General features: G+C 36.6%; 1 protein-coding gene across 1 annotated transcript in view; it reads right to left on the reverse strand.

Annotated features, from left to right (window-relative positions):
* Window positions 1-24,881, reverse strand: part of UNC5C (unc-5 netrin receptor C) — a 438,193-nt gene extending 413,312 nt beyond the window's left edge. The window contains exon 1 of the mRNA XM_036765340.1: window positions 24,758-24,881. Within this exon, the coding sequence (XP_036621235.1) occupies window positions 24,758-24,881 (124 nt within the window). The remainder of the gene's footprint in view (window positions 1-24,757) is intronic.
* Between the last annotated feature and the right edge of the window lie 294 nt (window positions 24,882-25,175).

Raw genomic sequence — 25,175 nt, forward strand, 5'->3', positions numbered from 1 at the left:
TCTGTTTTAAAAATGTGGATAAGAGAATTTCCATGTGAAAAGTGACATTGTTCTTATAGCAACTCAATTAGCTTAGAATCATAGAAAGTATGGAGCTAAACTTTTTGTTTCTTGAGAAAATTGGAAATTTTGTATGTCATCAAAATGACTCACATTCAATAAATTATCTAATTATAAATTAAATTTAAGGCATTTTTAGCATTAAAACTAACTACATTTTATTTTCAAGGTGTATTTTAAAAATTCATAGAACTTACATTTTTATTATGTCATTCCTATTGAAATATTTTCTTTGTGAAATGTGATAGTTTAATCTAGGGTTGCTGCTTTTTGCCATTATCCCTGTGAATTAGCTTTTTAAACTAAAATATGCTATGGTATTATAATGAAATGTATGTTCACTTTTTTAAAAGTAAACTTGCACAATACTGTGATGGCTTAATCATTGTAAATGGTGAAACTTTAGAGGAAAATATTAATAGAGTAGCTGGTAGACTTTAAACTGCATCTCTAGCCATTTGTGTTCATTCCATAAAGAAACAGTTTTTGGGTTTCCAGGAATTTGTCACATTGTCATTTGATTTTCAAAGAAGTATTCCTTCAATATTCCTTGTTCCTATTTGGTAGCTATCTTTTGGTCTGGCCTGACAATCTACATTTGCCTCTTCCTACATCTCCCTGGCATTCCATTATGGACACTACACCTCCCTGGCGTTCCATTATGGACACCTGCTGCTGGTAATTACAGGCCTGTCTCCTAACCACTTCCCCTGTTTTATGTCAAGTCAAGATTCAGTCTGCTTGATTACAAACAACTACCAGTAAAAGACCACTGCACAGCTCCCTGGGTAATTATGCAGGACAAGTTAGCTTTGTGTTTAGTGAAGTCTTAACAAAAAGAAGCATTTACTTCAAAATTTCTTCTTTTGAGGCTAATACAACATAATCCAGAGCACATTTTAGTTACCTTATGAATGGCTAAGTGAATTTTTAATTAAATAATATTTAGAATGACATAGTATTTCCCAGTCTGAAGAAAAACAGTTTCAAACCAAAGATAATACATTATTCTCACCAACAACTTCCAGACATTAGACAATTACAGAGAAGGCAAATAGCACACAATCAAGTGTATGTGTGTGTGTGTGTGTGTATAAAATCTTTATTTAGAGCTACAGTGTTCTTGTCATTATGTCTCCTCAAAAATGACGGGCTTACTTTGGGCTAGGGGAAAATAGGAGCATTAGACATTTAAAATATTGGTACAAAGGATATTTCTGTAAGAAAATTTCTAGGTTGATCTCCTAGCCATCCTATGATTCAGTGGTCCTAGATAATGATCATTTGGACTCAATGTTCAAAATGACAAAACCCCACTGAGATGATGCTGTTGTGTTGGCATTATATCTGCAGAACTTTTGTCTTTTCTGATTTTGGGCAGATTTGAAGTGGCCGATATTGATGAGAGACAATAAGATCAAAACTATTAAAACCCACTTGAATCAGTATTTTTGACTGCTGTGTGTATCACTTAGTAATTTGAAGCTCTTAGGGACTCGAAGTATGAGACCTACCCAACAGTCTGTATGTTTGTGTTTTTGTTTTAGTGGGGTTAAAGAGAGGACAGAGGTTTCTTGTCTTCTGGACATCATAAAAACTGTTTGGCATTCGTCCTCACATCTGTTCTGCCTCTACTTCCAGAGATACATCCATTAATTCTCAAAATTTTTGGTCTCATGACTCCTTTACATTCTTAAAAATGATGATCCCTAAAGAGCCTTTGTTTATGTGGGTTATATCTATTGATACAAACTATATTGGATATTAAAATGTCTCCATATTATTACGAAAATAATTTTGACCTTATGAACCCTCTGAAATGGTCCTAGAGGTGACCAAGATCCCCAAAATAAACATGAGAGCTGCTTCACTGTACTAATTCTATGTTGTGACATCTATAATCAGTACCTTTTAGAGACTGATACCAAATAAACATCCTTGTGATTACACAGTAGACATTTCCAAACCAGTTTGGATTTTGAAATAAAAAACAAGAATTATTTGTTTTCCAGAAAATAATCAGCAAAAAATCTGGGAGAGAGGATTAGAGCTACATAGCATTTTTCTTTTAATGTTTGGAGCTCATTGTAAGTTTTTTCCCCCCTCTTAAATCTTCAAAGAAAAATACGACAGACCAAATGCTCTTTAAAGCATAAAACCCCAAATAAGGAGGCTTTCTAAGTCATTAAAGACATTCTAAGTTGCTCCTGCTGGTTCTCTTAAATGGGATAAGATCTTGTAAAGATAAGAGAAGATTTTCATAATTGTATAGGGGCCAAACCACACTTATAATTCCAGAATTCTTATTTATCTCTCTTTTAAAGCGTAATGTTCTCTATAGCAGATAGTTTGGTCTTCCTGGAAAAAAAATAAGGGAAAAATAATATTTGTGATGTGTACATAATCACAAAAGTATGACAATCCCAAGGACCAATTTGATAGTTCCCTAGGATACAGAAAATATAGAAAGTAATTCTCAAAGGTCATCATCATCGATTTCACCATCATCCTATAGACAGAGGACCATCCTGGCCTCATTCTTGACTGCTTCAGGATCTTCTGTAACAGATGTTTTCCTATCTCCTAGTTTTGGTTTGATTATTAATAAGTTTGTTTATTAATATTCATAGATCTTTTTTTCTTCTTCTGGATTTAAGTGGAGTAATATAACAGGCTTTCTCATATTCTAAGGCAAGGATATCGTATATAAAATTGTTAATGAAAAAATAAGATACACAAAGCAAAAGGTCACTAAGAGAGGGCCCACTCTTATAGCAGAAGACACTAACTCCATGTAGATTCTTCCCAAATGAACATACTTTTATTTAGTAACTTCTCCTTAAGCATATTGAAGCCTTATAAAACAGCAGTTAAAGATTTCTTTCCCTCCTTAAATTCAATGCACAATGGGCCAAAAAACTGGATCTGTGTTATGAGGGATTTTTCTTTCTCTTCCTCTATATGTATGTTTTAAATGGCATCTATTTGTGTATACCCATTCACATACGCATAGATGTATGTTTACCTACAAAGTTAAGCCACATACTAAATGCCAAATAAAGTCTATGAGAGGAAAGAGAGCTATTAATTTAATTGCATTACTATTTATGGTATCATCTCATACATAAGTGTTCATTGGTACACGTTACAACTTCTGCTTTGATAAGGAAATTCATGTCTTAGATTTTCATACTAGGAAATCAAGATTTAGAAATGTTTTTATGTAATAATACTTTTGAATAAATCAAGATTTTTATTTAAAAAACCCTGACCTTTGAAAAAATGTAAACAGATATTCAGTGAATGTATTTGTTGATTGTTCTTTGTTGTTTTAGTATTGTATCATTATCTATGTAATGTATACCTATATATGCTCATATATAAACATATGTAGATGTATACATCTTCTCAGATATTTCATCTTACCTAGATATTATATAGAGAAAATCTAGTATAGATGGAAGAAAAAAATCTAAATCTTTATAACTTAAGACCAAACTAAATTTTGCAGAAATTCAAAAAAGTTGCCACGTAAATTTAAAATTGTTTGTGATTTAATGTGATGTAGCTTTCATCAGATCTTTAGCATTATAATTTTCACCTAATCCTTTGAGCCTATCCCCTTTCATCCCTTCCAGGGCCTTTCTTCTCCCTTTCATTTAATTATTCGCTCTCTAATTGCTCCTTCCCCTCTGCCTACAGACATTCTCAGGTCTCCATCCTAAAAATACCACCCCCTGATGCTGCTATTTCCTCTAGCGATCATCCTAGTTGTCTGCTCATCTTCACTACTACATATCTAAAAAAAGTAGCATACCCTCAAAGCATCCATTTACTTACTCATCACACACTTACTTCTTAAGCCCCTATGATTTAGTTTAAATTCCCTTCATGCTACTGAAATATGTCTCTTTTAGGTCATGAGCAGCATGTTTACTGCCAAAGAAGATGACCTCTCCTAAGCCTTCATTCTCCTTGACTATTTTGTAGCATTTCACTCTAGTGACCACCTCTCCTTCTTTACAATCTCTCTTTCTTTCTTTTTTGTTGAAACAATTCCTTCCTATTTTTCCTACTGCCTCTAATTGCGCCTTCTTGGCTGCCTTTATTGTTTCCTCTTTGTCATCTTACCCTCTAATTTAAGGTATCCCACAAATCTCATATATCATGTGGCCTCTTTTTTAAATCCCCTTTTTTTCTTGTTTGTAAAAGATACAGAGACTGATTTTTCTTCTTTTAAAATTATTGATATATAGTTGATTTTTGGATATAGTCTTCTATTCTCTTCTTTTTCCTTCTCTTTCCCTCCTTTCTCTCCTCTCCCCTCCCCTTCTTCCTCCCTCTCCCCTCCCCTTCTTCCTCTCCCCCCTTCTTTCTCTTCTGCCCCTTCTTCCTCTTCCCTCTCCTCTCCTCTCCTCTCCTCTCCTCTCCTCTCCTTTTCTCTCCTCTCCTTTTCTCTCCTCTCCTCTTCTATCCTCTCATTCTTTCCCAACATCTAGGAAGAAGTCCCAAGCCTTGATAATAGTATTTCTTAAATATTTCTCTTATCTCCTTGTTCCCAATCATATGCTATCATTATAACTCAGTCCTTAATTCTTAGCTAGAATATTTTAAGAGCCTGTTAATTGGTCGTTTCTCTGCCTTCTTTCTCTCTCCTCTCCAATCCATTCTTCACACTGATGCTACTTTACTCTGATAATCTTCCTAATACTCAGGTTTGATAAAGCCATTTATATGTTCAAAAGCTTTGAGTCATTTTATTGTCTGCTAAAAAAAATAAAATGAAGGAAAATAGCTTCGTTAGCCTGGCATTCAAGGCCTTCCACAATCTAGATTGAAAATATCTTTCCATCTTTACTCATGAAATTACCCTTTTTTCCTTTTATATTCCAGCCAGATTGTAACCTGACTACATATTGCCCTCTTCCACATTTAGAAATATCACCTCTGAGTGGAGGAATAAGGAGGAAGTTCACACCCAAGCTGAGCTTCAAAAAATATGCTACTGCTTGTTGGTCCTAAGTAGTATCTTCTCACATAGATATTTCAACAAATGAAAGAGCAGATTTCATCTCATGGTAGGATTTTCATTCTGAGGACTAGATTTCATCATTTTCAGGTCAAACTCATGCCAAAGTTATATAATATGAGGATATCCCTCATCCTATACAATAAGATCTCTATACACTTACATATGTAATTAGGACAGAAGTTGAGAGATTTAAAAAAAATACCAATATGGTTTGCCTATTTACATTCTTTTTCTAAGAAACTGATAAAATGTCTGCAATGAGTTAAGATAACATAATTTTTGCCACTACAAGTGTGTGGAATAATAGGAATATTCTTAATTTGTGAAGGCTTTCCACAGAAATCCCCAGCAAATCATGTGGAATGGCACAATTTCCATAAATCAAGATAAATAAGAAGAAATTACTCTTACAAATGATTTAGAGATTCTTTAATGGTTCATTTCTTATAAATTAACATGGCATTTCCTTAGTACCTAGGCAGCCATCACTAGGCAACCTCAAGCAAGAAACCTTGGAGACAAAGGATAGTAATGGGCAGAATTCTACCTGAAATAATGTAGTGATACTGCTCCCCAGGCACAGTTTTGGAGCAACTGAGAGTGGTTAGATTTCTAAATCAGAACATTTTTCATAGCCTCTGGGATGCAATAGAAATCAATGAGTACACATCTGTGCATGGGCACAAATAAAGATATGATGCAAGATGCAGAGTTAGCTGTCAATAAAGAAATCTTCTAAAGCTTTCCTTCTTTTTAAGGACTATAAAAACAACTTTAATAAAACTTTCTTCTGATAGTCATTCATTATATTAAAAAAATCAGTATTCCTAATGCATACTTTTAGTAAAATCTTTTCAAGCTTATAGAAATATACAGGCCAAAAAGGAAGGTCAAAATTAGTTTTACTTTTGTGTTCTTGGTGTCTTTTCAAGGAAACAAGATTCTTTTCCTAGCTTTTAGATGCATAGCATAAAAAAAGTTTGGAAAGGTTTCAGAAAAGGCTTTAGAGAAGTTTATGCTAAAACTTTTTCAGGACTGTAATGCTGTGGTTATCCAGCTCTCATCTGTCCAGCATACCCTTGTTAGCACCAACATAATTCAATTCCATAATTTTCCCAGTTCATAAATATGTACAAATTTATTGCGTGGCTGCATACAATGATCTTCCCTTTTCATCTTCCAATAAAATTAAGTGTTGTGCAACAGAAAAGGAAAAACATATGGAAAAGGTCACTTTCAACTCATGTTTTAGACTCCAAATGCTAACGTGGGTTTAGAGCTAAAAATCAAAGCTCACTGACTGAACTGAGACATATTTTCATCTGTTATTAATGTTTGAGTTACACGTAAGAGGGACCAGATTATTCATCAAGTTCCTCATGCAATATGTTGTTAAATGAAATTTTGGTTGGTAACATAATTGTATGAACTATATCCATGAGAGCTTATAATTCTTTAAAGACAAGAGTCTACATAAAACATTTGGTTGAGCTGCAAGAAAAGCAGCTCATGGACCCTAGGCATGGCTTGATTTTTTTAGGCACTTGAATGTGAAAATCTGTGAACACTAAACAGCACTATTTCTACTATGAAGAAATCACTAATATTATATTTAAATGCTCCTTTTCAAAGACAAAAGAACATGCTCAGTATGTACTGTATACCCAATGACAAAAATGTAATTTAAAGGTTACATAACTTTTAAAAAAGCAACAACTCAGTGGAAGGGAACTGAATAAAGTACCCCAAAACCACAAAAGGCAAATCTCCAGTATGAGGAAGGGTGTTTGTTTCCATTATGAATCTCTATGTGATACTTTCCCCCAACACTTACTCAGGTTGTATACATAAGAGGGGAATATCCCACTTGTTACTTGTACAAGGTTTCACTAATGGATGGATAACAGAAAAGGTGAGGGGGGGGAGGTTATTGCAACACTTTCCAGCAGTTGTGAAGATGACAGTAACTGATTAATAACTTACTACCTCCTTCCCTGATCTCATAAGAGCTTACTCAACAAGCCTCTGTCTGTCTACCACAAAGGCATCATAGATGTAGAACAATGTCTTTTTCATATGATGCTTAAAAATAATTTATAAAAGACGCCAAGTGCCAGCAACATTTAGAGATCAAATCACATTTAGTAAGATTCTAAAATCTGCTATAGAAAATGTATTAATGCTTCAAAATATTTTTTTATGATTTTAGGAGGCAAAAATACAGAATTTCACATTTATATTATGTTTCTTTTAATTCTAATATGTCATGACTTTCAGAAGTATCTGAGGCAGAACATATAAATTTATTTGAAAAAAAACCTTACCCATTGTAAGTCCCAGGTCTCATACACGCACACACACACACACACACACACACACACACACACACACAGAGAGAGAGAGAGAGAGAGAGAGAGAGAGAGAGAGAGAGAGAGAATCAACTCAATAATATTTTCACGTATGAAAAATTAGTGAATTCCATAGGCAATGATTTAGCATACTTTTTTGGTTCTGAATCATTTCTTTGAAATGAAAGCCCTCCACAATGTATCTCCCATGTACCTTTTCCTCTAATTTTCTGTCATTCATTTTCCATTCCAGTGCAACTGGCCTGCAAATCCTTTCTTATATATTTGGTTGCATTTCCCACCTCTGTACTTTTGCCCAGGTGGTTGCCCACGTTTGTGATTCTTCCTTTTCTTATTTCTATCTCACTAGCTTCCTTCAAAGCCAAGCTCATTTGTTCCCCTCCTATGTGAAACTTTTCTTGAATCTCTTTGTTGGCCTTGCTCTCTGTGTCTTAAGGTCACTTGGAATTATTTTGTCTATATTTCATGTTTATTTACTTTTATACATGTCATATGCCTTCTGGTGGAATGTAAACTCCCTGAGGGCAGGGACTTTTTCATTTGTATCTTCAACCACAAGCATAGGGGCTTTCATATAACAGGCGCTTAATAAGTGTTTCTTGAATGGAATGTTAGTGCAACATAAGATAGACCTTCATAGAAGCTACTGTTCTCTAAAACATGCAAGCATATTTAATTTCTTCCATTAATAAACCCCCAAAGTTCTCCTTTTCAGTCTTGTTGTTATACAAATTGTTATGTGAGTTTTATTACAAATCTATGCTTGTTTAGCAGGAACCTAACTGCTACTATCAGATGACATTTGCTTTCCTTAATGTACATAGTTTTAGGGGAAAAACTCACAGAAATGCTCTTGCTGCATTACATGAAAGAATTCCAGTGTCCATTTAGCTGACACGGCATCAGCTGTTGTTTAAACTGGGCTTAGCTAATGGACTTTTAATGTCAGTGGGGTTATCCGTAGTTACTGGCTATTAGCAGGAATGACTCCTTTCTATGAAAATCACTTTTCCTCAAGTGTGCTGTTGGAACATTCCTTCCCTTGATTTAGTGACTGTCACTGAATACAAAACAAACCCCACAGACTCTGGAATCTGCTGTTATCTTTAAGGCCTGCTTATTAACTTTAATTCAGCATTAAACAGGCAAAATCCCTTTGCAAGATTTAGGCAGGGAATTGGAAAATGTTTCAAGGTGCAGTTGAAATGATTCTTTTTGAAGCAAAGTACTACTGAGTTTTTAAAAATTTGCAATGAAAATAACCATAACCCAAATCAAATATAAATGCTACCTGTATGGTACGCTAGCTGAGCAAACTGATAGGAGTTTTCTGAAGCCTAAAAGGTTTTCTTTGACCTAGGCTCCTTCCTGTCCTTTCTTTTGGCTGAACTGAAGGGGGTATTAACTCAAGGGAAAGAGTAAGAGCTTTCCTGCCTTTGGCCACATGCCAAAAATTCCATTTAATATATGATCTTAGTTTACTGTATTGTGTTATGTGAATTAGAGGATATACAAAATATATATTATAGGTAATCATATATTATAATATGTAATTATATGTATTATATGATCTCAAAGGTAAATTTAAAGAAAAACATGCCTCTTTTCTATATGCTGGCTAAATTCTCAATTTTATTCTCTTAAGCAACATTTAAAGAAAAAGACTCAATTCCCTCATTAAAACAAAAAAAACAAAACAAAACAAAAACAGCAACTTAACAAAGAGGAACCATGGCTGGGACTGAGGGGCTGAGGTATTGAACTCACTTCATCATCCTAAGGGGCCTTTTGGCTTCTCTATGTAGGTGTTACGCCTGGGAGAAGATTCAGTCTTGGGAACAGTCTGGCCTCTAAGAAAAGCTGGGAGGGAAGCTCCTTTTTCTCGCATACTCTTAAACTTGTTAAACCCACCCCCAGCATCCTGGGGAAAATTACTTATAGCTTAGGCTCAAATCTAGGGTTTCCTCAAAAGGCAGAAATAGAAAGATACTCCATGTATATAATAAGAAAATAGGCATGGCACAGGTATTTATTTCCTACACACATACACGCACATGTTACAGTGCAAAATCTCCAAGTGCCTGTTGAAAGCAAGACTTCTGCTGAACAAATGACAGAGCTGACTATCATTATAGATAGCAACCAGATTGATGCTCAAAGTCATCTAAATCTAATGGTATTTCTGGGATTGCTGATTAGGAATTTCACATTTCACTTCATACATACATTGTCCAAAAAATCCTCCAAGTATATGTCTGTTCTAAAACAGTCAGGCTTGGGCCAGTCCTTTTGCTGGTGGTTGTCCTCTTGAAGATCGCTGGAGTAGCTGCCAGGGGACTCCCATCTTGGATGCCATTCTATTCTACACCTTGAAAGGACCCAGCACCTCCACATCACGAAATCACAAAGGCTCCCTCCAAACCTGGACATGTCCCTCTGGGGATAGATACTAATTTATCTGAGATCAGAAAAATAAAAAAAATAATACATAACAGTGAGAAAGTTAGCTATAGGCCTAGGGCTAAACTTTCCTAGCTGATTCCTTTTCACTAGCTGTAATGTGGATGCCATCATTCTGTTGCCCGGTTGGAGAAAGGTCAATCCTTCTCCATTTCTTATTGGAAATCTGAGGTACAAGATTCCACCCAGAGGGCAGAGGAAGAGCCAGACAGAAGCTGAGTCTTCTTTAGTTGATACAGTACCTGCTCCCCCTGCCCCTGTCATGAGTTGGTAAGAAAATCAGGTTTTGCCTTCTTATACTAAACCACCAAACCCTCTTTGCAGTAGCAGTCAGGGAGTTCATTAGCTCTAATGAGATCAAAGGCTGATTCATTCATGTCTCTGAAGTCTCTGTAAGTTTCCAGAAGAGCTCCATATGCATGCTCCCTGGGATGGCCCCTTTTATCCAACTCAACCTAAAATCAGAACCAACATCATATATTTTGAGGTCTGAGGAATTCATAGATAAATGAATATTTCCTCAAATTGGGATCAGAGTCGAACAACAGATAACCTAAATCCATTTTTCAAGTATTGGCCAAAAAAAAATAAAATGATTTAACTATTCTCTGTACGCATGGGGTGCATACAAGGGAAATGATGTCCCAAAATTAAGATATTTTCTCCTAAAAGAATAAAGAAGGACAGTCATGCACGTGTATTGAGAAGTTATCAATTCATGCATGTTTGAAAAGCTGCATTTTCTCCTCTGGCCAGCAAAATATAATTTACTGATCAGGAGTACAAGTGAAAGTCTGGATAGTACATTTGAAATTAGCATTTGTAAAACAGTGAGGTCCAATATTTGCCATATAAATATCTGACAATAGGGGAAAATGTGTACCTTTCAGAAATGTCAGCAGACTAATGATTTAAGTCCTATAAAAGGTAACTGCATTCTGCTAGAAACTCAAGATATGGGACTCACCTATTATTGCACGGAACAAAGTAGAGTGTAACATTTGGGGTGAAGAGTAAGGGGTAGAAAATGTGTTTCCCTAATCAATGGTGAACTGATTTTCCATGTAATTAGCCAAAATTATTTTTAAAAGGAGATAAATACATAAATAAAACAAGAAACTCTCTGACGAACATTAAAAACTCTATGCATGCATATACATGTATATAAAGTAACCTACATCCTCCCTGTCAATTCCTGGAGAAGGTTTCTTGAAATATGTGTCAAACGTTCAAGACATGATATGTAATTACATAAAAAATTTCGGTTTTTAAATGTGGAAAATAATTTCTTATGAAAAACCTATGAATTTCATCAATAGAAAAAAACATTTTTAGAAATGATTTCTAAATAATTTTTTAAAAGTATTTTAGAAATATTTCCTTCTTGGAAGTTTTGCTTTTGAATTTTTATGCAGTATGTAAGTCAACAGGGCAGGTAGGTGGCATGGTAGATAGAGTTCTGGGTCTAGAGTCAGGAAGACCTTAGTTCAAATATGACCTCAGAAACTTACTAGTTTTGTGACCTTGGGCAAGTCACTTTACCCTGTTTGCCTCAGTTTCCTCATCTGTTAAATGAGCTGGAGAAGGAAATGGCAATCCACTCTAGTATCTTTGCCAAGAAAATCCCAAATGGGGTAGAGTCAGACATGACTGGAACAGTCGAACAACAATAACAATGAAAGTTAATACAATTCATTGAAATCTTGTCCTCTGATTTTACAAACTTTTCACCATAAATACCTATATTTAGATATATAAAATTAGATATATAGGAAGACTGTCTATTTTCTTTCATGAGGGGTGTCCTTGTCAGCAAGCCGCCCGATTTAGTAGAGAAATACAGAATATTGGATTTAGTAGAGACAGTTTGGCATGTTGTATGGAATTAAGAGACTTGCATAGGATCTCATGGCTATTAAAAGTCAGAGGACAGATTTGAACTGTCTTTGCATCTCAAGTCCTGTATTAAGATTAAGCCAACCTGTCACTAAATAAAATGATATATCCATATTTATATGCATATATTTACACACATATTTACATGAATTTGTATGTATATTACTGAGAGAAGGTATATCATACATTGCAAAAGAATGAATTCACAAGATGCATAATTTCAGAAACTTTAACATTAGCCATTTAATGATAATTTTCCCTCAGAACACTTAAGATATAGTCCCATAGAAGGTGCTAAGGATTTTCTGATGTGCATAGTCCTGATTTAACAAAAGAACCACCTCTATTCCTACTTACGCATGAGTATATGTTTAAGAAGAGTCATGAACAGAAGGGCAGAAAGGGGAAATTTAGTCGGAAGACCCAGACACCATTTGGAAATTATTGGGATAAAACAAGCCTTCATGGATGATCAGCTACTTCATGGAGTCACCAATATTGACTTATGCAGACCAAAACACACCCTTGACATTACACAGATGTCAGCCTATCAGCTCTGAGAGAAGTTTCAGATAAGAAGAGAGAGGTCTGCCAGAAACCTATTCACTTTGTCAACAGAGGACTCACTGACGCTCAGGTCAATTATGCCATCCACAAGCTATCACTGATAAATTTACAGACTTCATTTAGAGCCCAAATTCAAGTATGGACAGACAACAAACTACTAACATATTTTAACCAATGCTAAGTTGCTTGGTGTTTCCCAGACCTGGATCACAGCACCAGTCATCAGTTAGTTTAGTGTGCACTACTTTTGAAGGAAGATACATGACCTATTCCATAGGCTCTACATGTGTAAGGCCATAGTGATATTCTTAGAAGAAGGGAATTGATTGGTGACACAAAAAGTGCTGGGTCACCAACTGGATGAAATGACTTCCTCCAGAGAATGTGTTGTTACTAGGCATACATTATGCTTTGCTGAGGCCATTTTCCCTGACTCAGCTACTCTAATGACAAGCAGCAGGAACAACTACAAGATAAAGGAGTGCAAAATTATATCTGTCTGTCTGTCTGTCTGTCTGTCTATCTATCTATGACAAGAAAGCAGTGAGCTTTTACAGAGTTAAGCTTTGCTCTCCAGAAGGTACCTTACTCTTCACAAAAATGGCAGAAAATGAAGCTGCACATGATTATTTATCTAAGAAGAGGTTAGAAACAAAATAAAGCAAAATAGTTGATGCTACTTGAGACCTACTGCCCCATGCTGATCAATACAATGATTTTAGAACTTGAGGACAAGAAAGAACTCTGCATCTGCTAGAGATGAGATTTTATTAGTCCAATATGATAGCAGGTATATATATAGAAAGTGTGAGACTTGAATTCAATGGATCCAAAAGAAATAGATGTTAGCTGTGGGGTCAGAACATGTGGGTTCACATACTGCCTCTGATGCTTATTGCTCATGTGTTCTTGTGTAAATTATTTAGTGTCCCTGGGCATCAGTTTTCTCATCTGTAAAATGAGGGGTTTATACAAGATGGCCTGTGAGGATCTATCCAGTTTTAGCTCTATGATCTGGTAATTGAGCTGCTTACCTCAAAAGCACATGGACAAGTCAGACTCTAGAGCTTGTGTATATAGACTTTTACAGAATGTAATAGGCAGAATATGACAGTGACAGACCATTCCATCCAGCTCTCTCATGCATGCCCAAGCAGGGATCAGAAAATTTATACACAGAGGTATATCTCTGCAGGTGGCTTCCCTACTGGGATCCTGTCTGCCCCAGGTCAAGCCCTTGAGTTCAGACTACTGAAGGAGATGTTAACTTTGCCAGGAATCAAAATCTATGTCTTATCATCCTCAAGGCAACCCATAAGCTGAGCACTTTAACTGCATAATGTTGGAAGTTACAGGCACACTCTGTTGAGTGAAAATGTGGCAATTCTAATGTATGGCTATAACAATATTTTAAAAATCACACCACAGGTTTAATTATCCAATGCCTACTATTGTTTGAACAAGAATCATGTTTGCCTACTGCTCTGTGCTTTGGAGTTTGAGAAGCTGGAAAAGAAAGAGACTCACTACTGAGGATGAACTTGAGCTGAACTTTTCAGCTAAGAGACCAACTAGCCATGGCCTTGGCCAAGAAAAGGTCAAAGAGTGACAAGTGATGGTATGATGCTCAAGTTTAAAATCAGAAACTCAAACTAGGGGGTGGAGCCCTGCTAAAAGGAGCCTTGGTGTCCAAGAGTGGGTAGGTGGGGAAAAGATAATCAACTGGTGGACAGCCACTTTAACAAAAGAAGCGGCAAAGTGCTGGCCTATCAAATATCACCAGAGAGGAGACAAAGCTGTGCAAAGGCAATATTTATAACTACCTACTGAGCACAGGGGAATTAGTCCCTATTCCCAAGGAGAACAAGAATATTAGCTCAGAGGCAAATGGGATTCTGAAGAGTGCATATCCAACTGTTGTAGATGGCTTTTGAAACAACAAAATAGCTTAAAAGGAGAGGATTAAGATGAAGAATAAATTATATTTTGGCAGTATCCAAAGGTTAGGGAAGTCAGTCAAGTGAAACCTTTACCTCGGAAACCAAGGAAATCTCCTGACTAATATTCTAGTTGTGGAGGACCCAAGGTATCAGAAGCCACTTCTAGACTCAGCGGGAACCAGAGGCAGAGCTTGGATTATCCAGGATACTAATAGTTATTCTGAGTCATCGAGGAGGTAAGGGTTAGGACTGGAGGCCAGTGGGGTCTGAAGATACTGAGACTGAATCATTGACATCAGATCACTGTAGTGTGCTGGTACTAGCTGGCTCATGAATAGTAGGTGCTTAATGAATGCTGGTTGACTTGACTTGATCAGGTTGACTTAGGAGTCTCTAGGAGCGATGAAGGAAGCAGTTACCCACAAAGCCAGATGATATCCATTGATGGAGTGATATAATGTGTATTTCATATGTAAACTCAGTCTATGGTATTATTTACTGCATTTGATGTAGGTATTGCCTGTGATTTGTTCTGTTCATTTCTAAAATCACTTGAGATGAACTCAGTCTCTTTAGGAAAAATCAATGAAAGGTTCATCGCATATTCTCTCCTATACTATTGATGGAATTCTAGACTTCTCAAACTAGCACATCCTTTTTTCCTGACCAAACCAAGAAAAAACATGGTTTCCTGCTTTCTATTGCTACATTGTTAATGCCATTTTTTAAGCTTTTACGTTTTCAGTCAAGGTGAAATTAAAAATGACCATTACATCAGAGAGCTGACACCTCCCCTTCTCCCATTAAGCCCTCTGATAGAAACTAGAGCAACAGATGTCATGAAGGGAGATGTCTTCTCTAGGGGACATTCCAAGTAACATGTCCTCATGATGATCAAGTTCAGGTTTTTCAGTATATTCTGGGAATATGCCTATGTATTGCCAAATTAAATGTACCAATACCTTTATACATAGCGATGTTGAAAATATAAAGTTAATACTAGCTAATGAGACTAATTCCACTAACAGGTAAACTTCTCAGTCAAAACATATGAAGAATTGAGGAATGATAACCAAGATTCAACATGATACATTTGTTAAATGCCCCATATGAATCAGATCTAGTATCTGCTACTTAGAAATGTCATTTTTCTGGAAAATTTTCTGTAAAATAATGATAAAATTAGTGTATCTAATATTGCAAAATATGCCTGATACTCTGGCTTTTTTTTGTTAAACTCCATGTCACCTTGAATTATTCCGGTTACTAATTAATGAGACAAATTCAACATTCTCTAAATATTTTGGTAGTCTTCATGCTAAGTTATGGGACTTGCAAATTGCCTACGTTGCATATAAAACCACCTTTAAAATCAATGCTGACTTCAATCACAAAGCTCTGAAATTGGATGTTTTCCATTAGCATATTGCTTTACTCTGTTTCAGGCTCTAAATAGGCAATCAAACATTGAAAGCAATATGCATTTTTGTTATTAAATCTGTTTTATAATTATAGAAAATATAAGCCCATTACTAGACATCAAGACAACATTTGCACAAAAGTTACATGTCAGAGGGCCTGGTGAATAATATTATGATGTAATCCTGTTCTTGTATCCTAACTCCAGGGAGCACTTATAAGTCATTTGACCACGTATGTTCTTTTTCAGTCTCTTAAAGCAGTTAGCACTAGGCTTCTGTATTCCCTCCATTTGGCATACTTGGCTGGTAGTGGTTTTGACTGACTGGGAAAAGAAAACACACTCATATTCTCTCTCTGCACACACACACACACTCTCTCTCTCTCTCTCTCTCTCCTCTTGCTCTTTCATTCCTTGCATATGATCTCTGACTTATTACTTAAAGCTAACACTGGTTCATCATTCCATGTAAAATGAAAAGGAAAAAGGCTAATGAAAATGACAGACCAGGTAATTACTGTTTTATCCATAGAAATGCCAAGATTACTGCTTGCTAAACTTGAACACTTCCACTGGGTGGCTACAATGTGTCTATTTAGAAAATACAAGTTCTGCTTTCTCTACTCAAAGCAGGATAAAAATATGTCGTTTGCTCATTATAGAAAGCAAAATTCAAAATTTATCACCCTCCATTAGAAATAATACCAAGGAAGAAATTAACATTATGTAGTATCTTCATGACTTATGCGAGCATTAAAATTGTGGGGTATTTTTTTTCAGTTTGGATACTTCCTCCCTCCTAAAAAAACTTTTGAATTAAAAAATATTATTTTGTACTAGTACAAATCTAGCAGTTTTATGATTACAATAATTGTAAAGTGCTATAAAACCATAATTGCTTCATTTTATTTTTAAAAATCATCTGAATGAATTTTTCAAATCCTTTTCAGGGTCTTTAAAACTTTGACTGGAGTGCAATTGTTTAAAATCTTAACTTGAGTGCAATTGACAAACTCATATATCCATACACTGTATAGAATATTTCCTTAGATTTTTCCATTAACTGCAAACTGAAAGTCTGAATTTAGGTCTAAAAATATCCCAAAGTTTCTAAGTAGAGATATTGATTAAATCCCCAAACTTACTGTCCTTAATGTCTACATTTTAATTAACAGTGCCTTTGTTCAAAAACCATTAAAGTACATTTTACAATCACTACCTTTTCTCTTTTGTTTTGTAGGTAGGCTTAGCAAGTAAATTTCCTGAGTTTTGGAATAACACATTTAGACTCTCAAGCCACTTTCTTGGTAACTAATTTGCAGAAGTCATTTTAATGTCTAAGCTCTCTCTTTTATTTAGGAAACTAATTGTTACGTATATGCTACCTCCTTCCCCATAGAAAAATAGAGGGAAGATAGTAAATGATGACAATTGGACAATGCTTGATTAGAAAATCAATTCAGAAATTGACTAAAAAATGAGAAATGTTAGCATTCACCAATAAACTGTTTAAATAGGGGAGTTTCTTCTGTTGTTTATGTCTATCAGTGAAAAGGGAAGATAACACATGCTCATTTCTACAAGGCATTTTATGGCTTTCATAATGGCTGAGAAATGACATTAGGTAAGAATCCATGACAGAATGATTAATGAAGATAAAGCAATTATTCACATAATATTTTAAAATAAGTGAGTGATTGAACAAGACTGGTAACTGGAGCTAAAAGTTGATGGATCAATATCTTATATTAAGATGATCATTCCTGGCTTTACTATTTCAGACAAAAATACCTAGCTGGCATATCAAGTTAATTAATTCTTACCCTCCCCCCCCCATACCTACCACTACCACTTTGGCGATGAGATATGGTTGAGTATTTAATTAAAAACTGTATCCTCCAAAGGTTAGTCTGTTCACATGGTATAGTTTTTCCACACCAAGCAATTTTGAACTGCTGCTTGTGCTAATAATAAAGGGTACGCTTAGTTAAGACAAATCTCTGCACATATGGCTGTTTTATACTTCTCTTTTTAAATTATAACTTCAATTTAATTAGGGTTAGAGTAAACTTTAACACCATGCCCTACATTTGGGTGATGGTATATGTTTTAAGTAAACAGGAGATTCCATATATCACTTTCTAATTTTCACTTCAAAGCTCTAGGCTAGAACTCTCTTTCTTGGCAAAGATACCAGAGTGGCTTGCTTTTCCTTCTCCAGCTCAGTTTACAGATAAGTAAACTGAGGTTAACAAGGTTAAGTGACTTGTTCAGGGTCATGCAAATAGTAAGTGTCTGAGGCTGGATTTGAACTCATGAAGATGTAAGATGTATCTACTGGGCTGTATGCACTGCACCACCCTAGCTGCCCAGAGTTCTCTTACCAGTGGTAGAAACCTTTGATAAGAGAAGCCATATTTCAGCTTCACTTGAAAATCATTCATTTTTAATTAATGGCAAATTTAGAGGAAAATGTCTATTTGACAGTAGTGTGTTAGCCTAGAACTCAGTCGAAATAAAAGTATAAATTAAGAAATGTCATGATAAGAGAGAAAACATTTTCATAATTCCAGACAGCCAAGTAGAGCAGAGACAAAAGTCTAATGAGAGTTCTGTTTTTATTGGATTATGAAAAGACTCCCATAGAATGGTTTATATTGAATGTCTTGGACACTAGGAAAGTATTTGGCTCTAGTTTTAAAGAAAAAAACTCACTACAAATTATTCAATTAGTATATTTATTTTTATGTAATGGAAAAAGAAGCTATTAAAAACAAACAAACAAACCCCTACTGCTCAAGGCCTCATTGCTCTAGTTCAAAAAATGAAGTACAAAGGACCAAAACACTATTTCTCTGAGGAAAAACTATTTAAACTAAGTGAAACTGGAGCAATTCTCTTCACTCATGCCCAAAGAAAAGAAAATCCATAAACAATAACAGATCCTAGTAAACAATGAAAATGAAGATGAGTCCTATAGATAGGTTTTATAAACTCAGGTAAGAAATAAAGAGGATTTGGGGATTATGAGGAGTACAGAATCAATTAATCAATAATAAAACACAGTTACAAGTCAAGAGGAGAAAAAATTGGCTCAATTCTGGGTAGCATAAAAACACTATTGTGGGATCTGCAGCTAAAACACATCTCTTGGCCAAAAGATGACATTAGAAATCAGAACATGTCACATACTACAACTCCCACGAAGTAGTAATAGTCACACTGGAACTTAATGTTTATCCACATTAGGATACAAGTAAAAATCACAAATATAAATAAATAAATGGAAATCTGTTTATCTACTCCAATTCCCTTCAGCTACCTTGCAATCTTTTATACTGTAGATTATAAAATTATTCTCTTTGAGGGAATATATACACATTATGTATGAAAATTTATTTTTCTTTTCTGTATGATAGATAATATTACTAAACTACTGTCAGTACAGCATGGGCTTTGAGTTGGGCTGTTTCTGCCCCAACTCCAACCGTTCAAAACATTTCCAGATAACCCTTGTGCCTAAAGGCATGTGTCTGTATAATGGGGGCAAAGCTGGGGAAAGGGGAAGAGATGCATTACTCTGGCAAGATGGGAAGGTCAAAGCTATAGATTGCAGCAAAGGATTTAAGTATCAAGCAGAAGCACAGCTTGTGATTAGTAGGACGTTTTGTAATCTCCAAATGTCAACCACGAAGGGAATGAGTAAGAGATCGCAGAGACTTAGGCTCCTCCCAAGCCATTAGAAACATGGAAGTCTGGCACTTCCCAGGTTCCTTAGTAGAGTCTCCCAGTTATCTGATGCAGTGCTTGTGGGGGACTGAAGAATCAGTTTACTTCTGGGTACTGCTGACCTTTAACCTTTTTATTTCTTGACCACGTGTGTGAAGAGTTGAGAATCAAAGGAAATGATATATCCATATGTATTGATAAGTTTTAGTTCCTGCACTCCCTGACCAAGCTGTGGAGTATTATATGATGCGTTAGAGAAGAGGAGCACTACAGTGTTATATGTAGCTGTGGGGAAATATTCTTTTTTAATACACTCACCATGTTTTTTTGTTTGTTTGTTTTTAACACCTGGGTTTGTCTTACTCCCTTTATAGACTCTAAGCACTAAGAGCATGCGTGTATCATACATGTTTTAACTTGGTTACCTCTCTCCCCTCCTCCATTCTGGAAAAAAAAAAAAAAAACCAAAACTTTTTCTATACCTAGTAGATGCCTGATAAATCTTTGTGGAATGAATGAATGCATTCCATTCCCAAAGACACGTATATCTGTCCCTACACAATAACTACTTATAATTATATAATACTTTAAACACTGCAAAGTACTTTCCTTGCCACAAAGGAAGCAACAATATTAACTCTGTTTCAAATATGGAGAAACTTGGGCTCTGAGAATGCAGACTGTTACCCAATAGTGTCTGACAGGGTTTGTGAACCAAGGTCTCCTACTACTAAATTGTGCATTCCATTCCTTACTTAATCTCCCCCATTGGTTTTCTTAGCATCATACTTTTACTGAATTTGATTTATGGGACAAACAGACTACTATATGCTATATAGTATGTCTGAAAAGTCTTAGTGAAGTTTTAAACTATTAAGGGGTAAAACTGCACTACAACTTTTGGGACACCTTGTATTTTCCCTTTATGCTGCTTTATATAAAAATATTAACTCAAAAAGATGATGCCTAAGACTAAAAGTTCATAGGCTGCTGAATTTCAACTTTTCTTATTATCTGTCAAGAAGAGGCATGAGCTAGTAGTTCTAATCTAATTCTGGTAAATTTTCTTTCTTTTTTTTTTTTTCCTTTTAAGAATTACTCCCTCTACTGCTCTAGAAAGTCACTGACCTACATCAGAGAAGAAAAGAATTAACTATTTCATACAGTTAAACCTCCCTAGTTAGAACTACAGGGATTGGAGGAAGGAATCTGTTTTATGGCACATTTAAACATAAAAATGGTTTTTATTATTTTCAAACATATGATAACTAAAAGTGAGAAAATGAGGTTGCCTAGTCAAGTTGATGCCTAGTAGATATCCTCAGGGAATTTGTTTTGACTAAATAAGAATGATATATAAATTAGCATATCAATTTTGTACGCCTGTAAATTATACTTGAGTGTTCATGAGTGCTTCAAAGTTTCTTCCTAAGGTTTTCTTCCTGACATATTTTAATGCTAGTAATTACTATCTGAAAAATTGCTTTGTTTGGAGAGAAATAAATTGTTCCTTGTATGAGTGATAATGAATATCAAATTAATAGAATGGAGCAATTTGGTTTTTCTGCATTTAAAAATGAGAACAAAAAAATAGTGCAATTATTGACTCCAACTTTGTTAAAAGCCACATTTCTATATGCTAGCTGTCTCTGACTCCTACTTGGTGTATCTTATCATTAGACTGTGAATTCCTTGAAAACTCCTTGTTTTTGTGTGTGTGTGTGTGTGTGTGTGTGTGTGTAAGTTTTTTTTTCTGTTCTTTGTATTTCCCAAACTTAGCACAATGCCTGGCACATAGTAGGTACTTTAAATATGCTAGTTGACTGACTGACTGACCGAGCCATCCATCTGCTGTGACTACCAAAATATAAATATGCATACATGTATGTACATTATATATGATATATAGCAACAAATGATACATAAATTTTCATTGTTCATGATCAATACTTCATAAACTAATACAAGATTTTTATACTGTGGTGTAGTTTGCATTTTCAGAAATTCTCTCTTCATGTTTGGTAGTGATGTTAGCACATAGAACACTAGTTGGTGCTAGCTAATAGCAGATTTGTGAAGTCCAGACCTAAAATTGTTTGTATAACACAAGACAGAACTCTAATTTTGAGAGAGAATTGAAAGTATCAACACACACATATAATCCAGTCTTTAACCTATGAAGATCTTTCATTTCTGCCAGCCAAAGCAAGTACAACTGCCTGGGAGCTAAGGATTCTCAGCCACCCGGGATGAGAATAGAGACAATGGGAATAGAGACAAAAAAAGTCACTGTCTAAAGGCTAAATAATCTTCATAATGAATATCTGTTAACTATATTCTTGTTTTTATTTTAAATAGTCACATATTGCATTTGATATACTCAAATAGAAAAAAAGTGTAGCTTTCTTTAACTTTTGCTATTTTCTTTCTTTCTTAATTATTGAATAAATCTAAGCTTAAAAATCACTCCTGGAAACATCCCCCTTAATACACATATGACAAAAAGAACAATCATCTTTTCTATTTAAAAGTAGTTCACTTAACTTCCTTATCTTAATTATTTATAATATTTTTATTGACAGAATCAATTTATTTCTACCACTTTGAGATCAGAATATGAAAACTCTACCATGGAAGAAGTAATCATACCATTCTAAACTATCCATAAAGCAGTACTTTCTTATCTCAAGGGATGGGAAGTAGCAATAAGTAAAAAGATGGGGATAAGGAAGGAGGTATGAGTGATGGAAGACACCTAAAGTTTTACTGAATAAGAAATACACTGGAAAGGGAGGGCTTGTGACTAAATAGGAAGAATCCAGTTTGGTGTGCTTTATAACTTCACTCAAGGGCTAACTGCATTAATAGAAATGATGATATAGTTGAAAGTAGGTAATAACAATGATAAAAGTGATGAATGGGGAATTGGGAATTTTATGGACCACAGGACTCAGATAACATAAAGGAAAACCTACTTAGACATTCAAGGAATTGAATGACCTAAATGGAAAAAGAATTCAATTGAATTTACACACACAATAAATAAGACTACATTTATTTTTCCATGGGATAAGCAGAGGACTCCTAAGAAGGACCTAGTCATTTGAGGAAAGGTGGGTTCAACACTCAAACAATTTCTTAGCTGGTCGGGGAAATTAAAGTGATAAATACAGAAATTCTGTGGAAGGGGGTAAGCAAACACCCAGTTTTCTATGCTGGGATTCCTTTAATTTCTCCCTTTCTTCTTTCTTAATATTAACCCACTTCCATTTCCCAGTCATTAGTCTTTTAAATATTTCTTTGCATAAACTAGAAAGGAATCTTCGGAGCTCTTAACTCGATCTATTCTTATCCAGTTCTCTCCTTCTTCTCTCTTCCCCCCCCCTCCATAATTATGGTTTAGAGCATCTTTTCCATAATTGTAACAGGAAAGCCCCCCCCCCATCTCCTGAGGATGAGCTCATGACTCTTCTTTCTCCTTCCATTCTGAGGTCTTTTAACCAATTTAAAGAAACCTCTGCAAAGCTTAGACCCCCTTTCATAGTTTTATCCAAAAATCTTCTAAAATCGTGAACAACCCTAGGTTTGGAGGCACATAGAACTACAACAACCACCACCATAACAACAACAACACAGCAGAACTCCAGTGCAGCTGGCAGGGAGGGGGTGAATTTATTAACTTTTACACTTTACATGTATGTTCTAATTCATGAGTAATTCCAAAAGAATTATTAATCATTTATTCGTAGGCAAGGGCTACCCTGCTTCTTTCTCCCCACAGCCCTCCACCAAGATAATAGAAGTGAATCCGATCTTATTAGAGCTCTGGCATGTTAGAGCTCCCCTTTCGCTGAATTTGGGAAGAAGAAAACCACAGCCAAGAAGGCAGGCTCCTTCAGAGCAGCACGGGAGTGACAGCCAAGCCCAGAGCTGACTGTTGGAGAGATCAGAGGATTGCACACTGGAAGGGATCTTAGAAATCACATAGTCCAGTCCCTTTTTGCCGCTAAAGGCTGGGGAAGTTAAGCAACTGGCCCAAGGTCACCGGGTATAGTAAGTAGTAGGGAAGCAGTCAAAGCTTGAGTTGAACTCAGATCTCATTCCAATCGTAGGGTTCTTGCTACTGCATCATGTTCCCTACAGCCACTTCTGTGTTTCCAAGGCTGAGGGAGCTCCTGTTTCAGAGAGGAGGGCTCGAGCTGCAGTAGGTCTTTCCTTCCTTCCCTTCAGCCTTCTCAGATTCCCAGGAAAACCAAGGACAATTGCCCCTACTTTAGACTCTGGCACCAAAAATCACAGCCTAACTCTCATCTGACCTCCTCTCCATCCTGCGTCCTTCTTCCGCTCCTGTCCTAGATGTCGCCCCCTCCATTTCATCCCCCAAGTGCCTTAGACTTTTCGTTAGTTTGTTTTAAGGCACACTCACAGTACATTTACAAAGCGAGGAAATAAGCTAGCAGTGCCCGGGAGAAGGGTTAGGAGTGGGCTTGAGCCTCGAGTATCCCCGAATGCAGGTGTTCAAAGTTTCTCTGCAGAGCTGGGGAAGGCGAGAGTGGGCATGGGTGCGGAGGAATGCATTCACTGGTGCCCAGGCTCAATTACTTACTGGTCTGGGGGTTTCGTGTGCTCTGTTACACAAACACACACCCGCGCTCCTGGAGAAGCAACAAACGGGTGTTTGCATTTCAAAGTGTGTCTAGCTCTTTCTTATCACAAGCAGCTTCCTTTAGGGGGCTGCTTCTGCTCATGGCAAGAAACGAAACACAAACACACGCGCAACACAAACACACGCGCGTACGAATCCATTGAATATAAAAGACATTTAGCACTTTAAGAATCAACACTAACCACACAACCTACAAAGCACGAGTCACCAAGTGTATGTTTTTGTGGTGTCTCTAGGCACTGCCCAGCTCTATGGATTCAGTGGGCTCTTATATATCCGTAGATGCAACACTGTGTGTGTGCATACAACACTGTGAGTATGTGTACAGCAGAAAGTGAAGACACATACACTGCCTATTCATTCCAAGAGGCGGCAGCGCATATACGAACTATGCCCCACTGCTATACCCCTGCGCGCGCTCACACACACACAACACACAACCACACCACAAAAACACACAACAGCCCACCACACTGGGAAAATACAAAGGTAAAAAGGAAGCCCTCTTGAGGATGTGGGGAGATGGAAAGTGGGGCGGCTTTGGGTCAAAAGCAATCATTAGGCGCTAAGAAATCACGGGGGTTGGCGGAGTGGGGCGCAGGGGGGCGCCTCGCTTACCTTGGGCTGCCGAGCCCGGGCTGCTGGCGCTAAGGATGGCTAGGGCAGGTAACACCAACATCTGCAGCATGTATCCCAGTCCCAATCCGCAACGGGCCGCTGTAGCTTCCAAACCTTTCCTCATCTTGACTGGAGGGACAAGTAAGATACAGAAACACCCCAACAGACACGGGTAAAAAAAAGTGGAAGGCGGATGCCGGGTGGAAGAGCGCCCGGCAACAGTGTAATTCCGTGCGAAAAGCAGCTAAAAAAGCAGTAGGCAAACCTCCCTCCCCCCAACTATTCCACTCCACTTTCTGGAAGGGCAGGGCGAGGCGGGGCTGCAAAGAGGGGAGCCTCTGAGCAGTAGTTCTAAGAGGACTCTCCGGGCGCGTCTCCCAACTGGCAGAACCGGGGCGCGTCTCTGTGTCCGTGTCCA

The sequence above is a fragment of the Trichosurus vulpecula genome, chromosome 6 (genome assembly GCF_011100635.1).
Source record: "Trichosurus vulpecula isolate mTriVul1 chromosome 6, mTriVul1.pri, whole genome shotgun sequence".
NCBI classification, from domain to species: Eukaryota; Metazoa; Chordata; class Mammalia; order Diprotodontia; family Phalangeridae; genus Trichosurus; species Trichosurus vulpecula.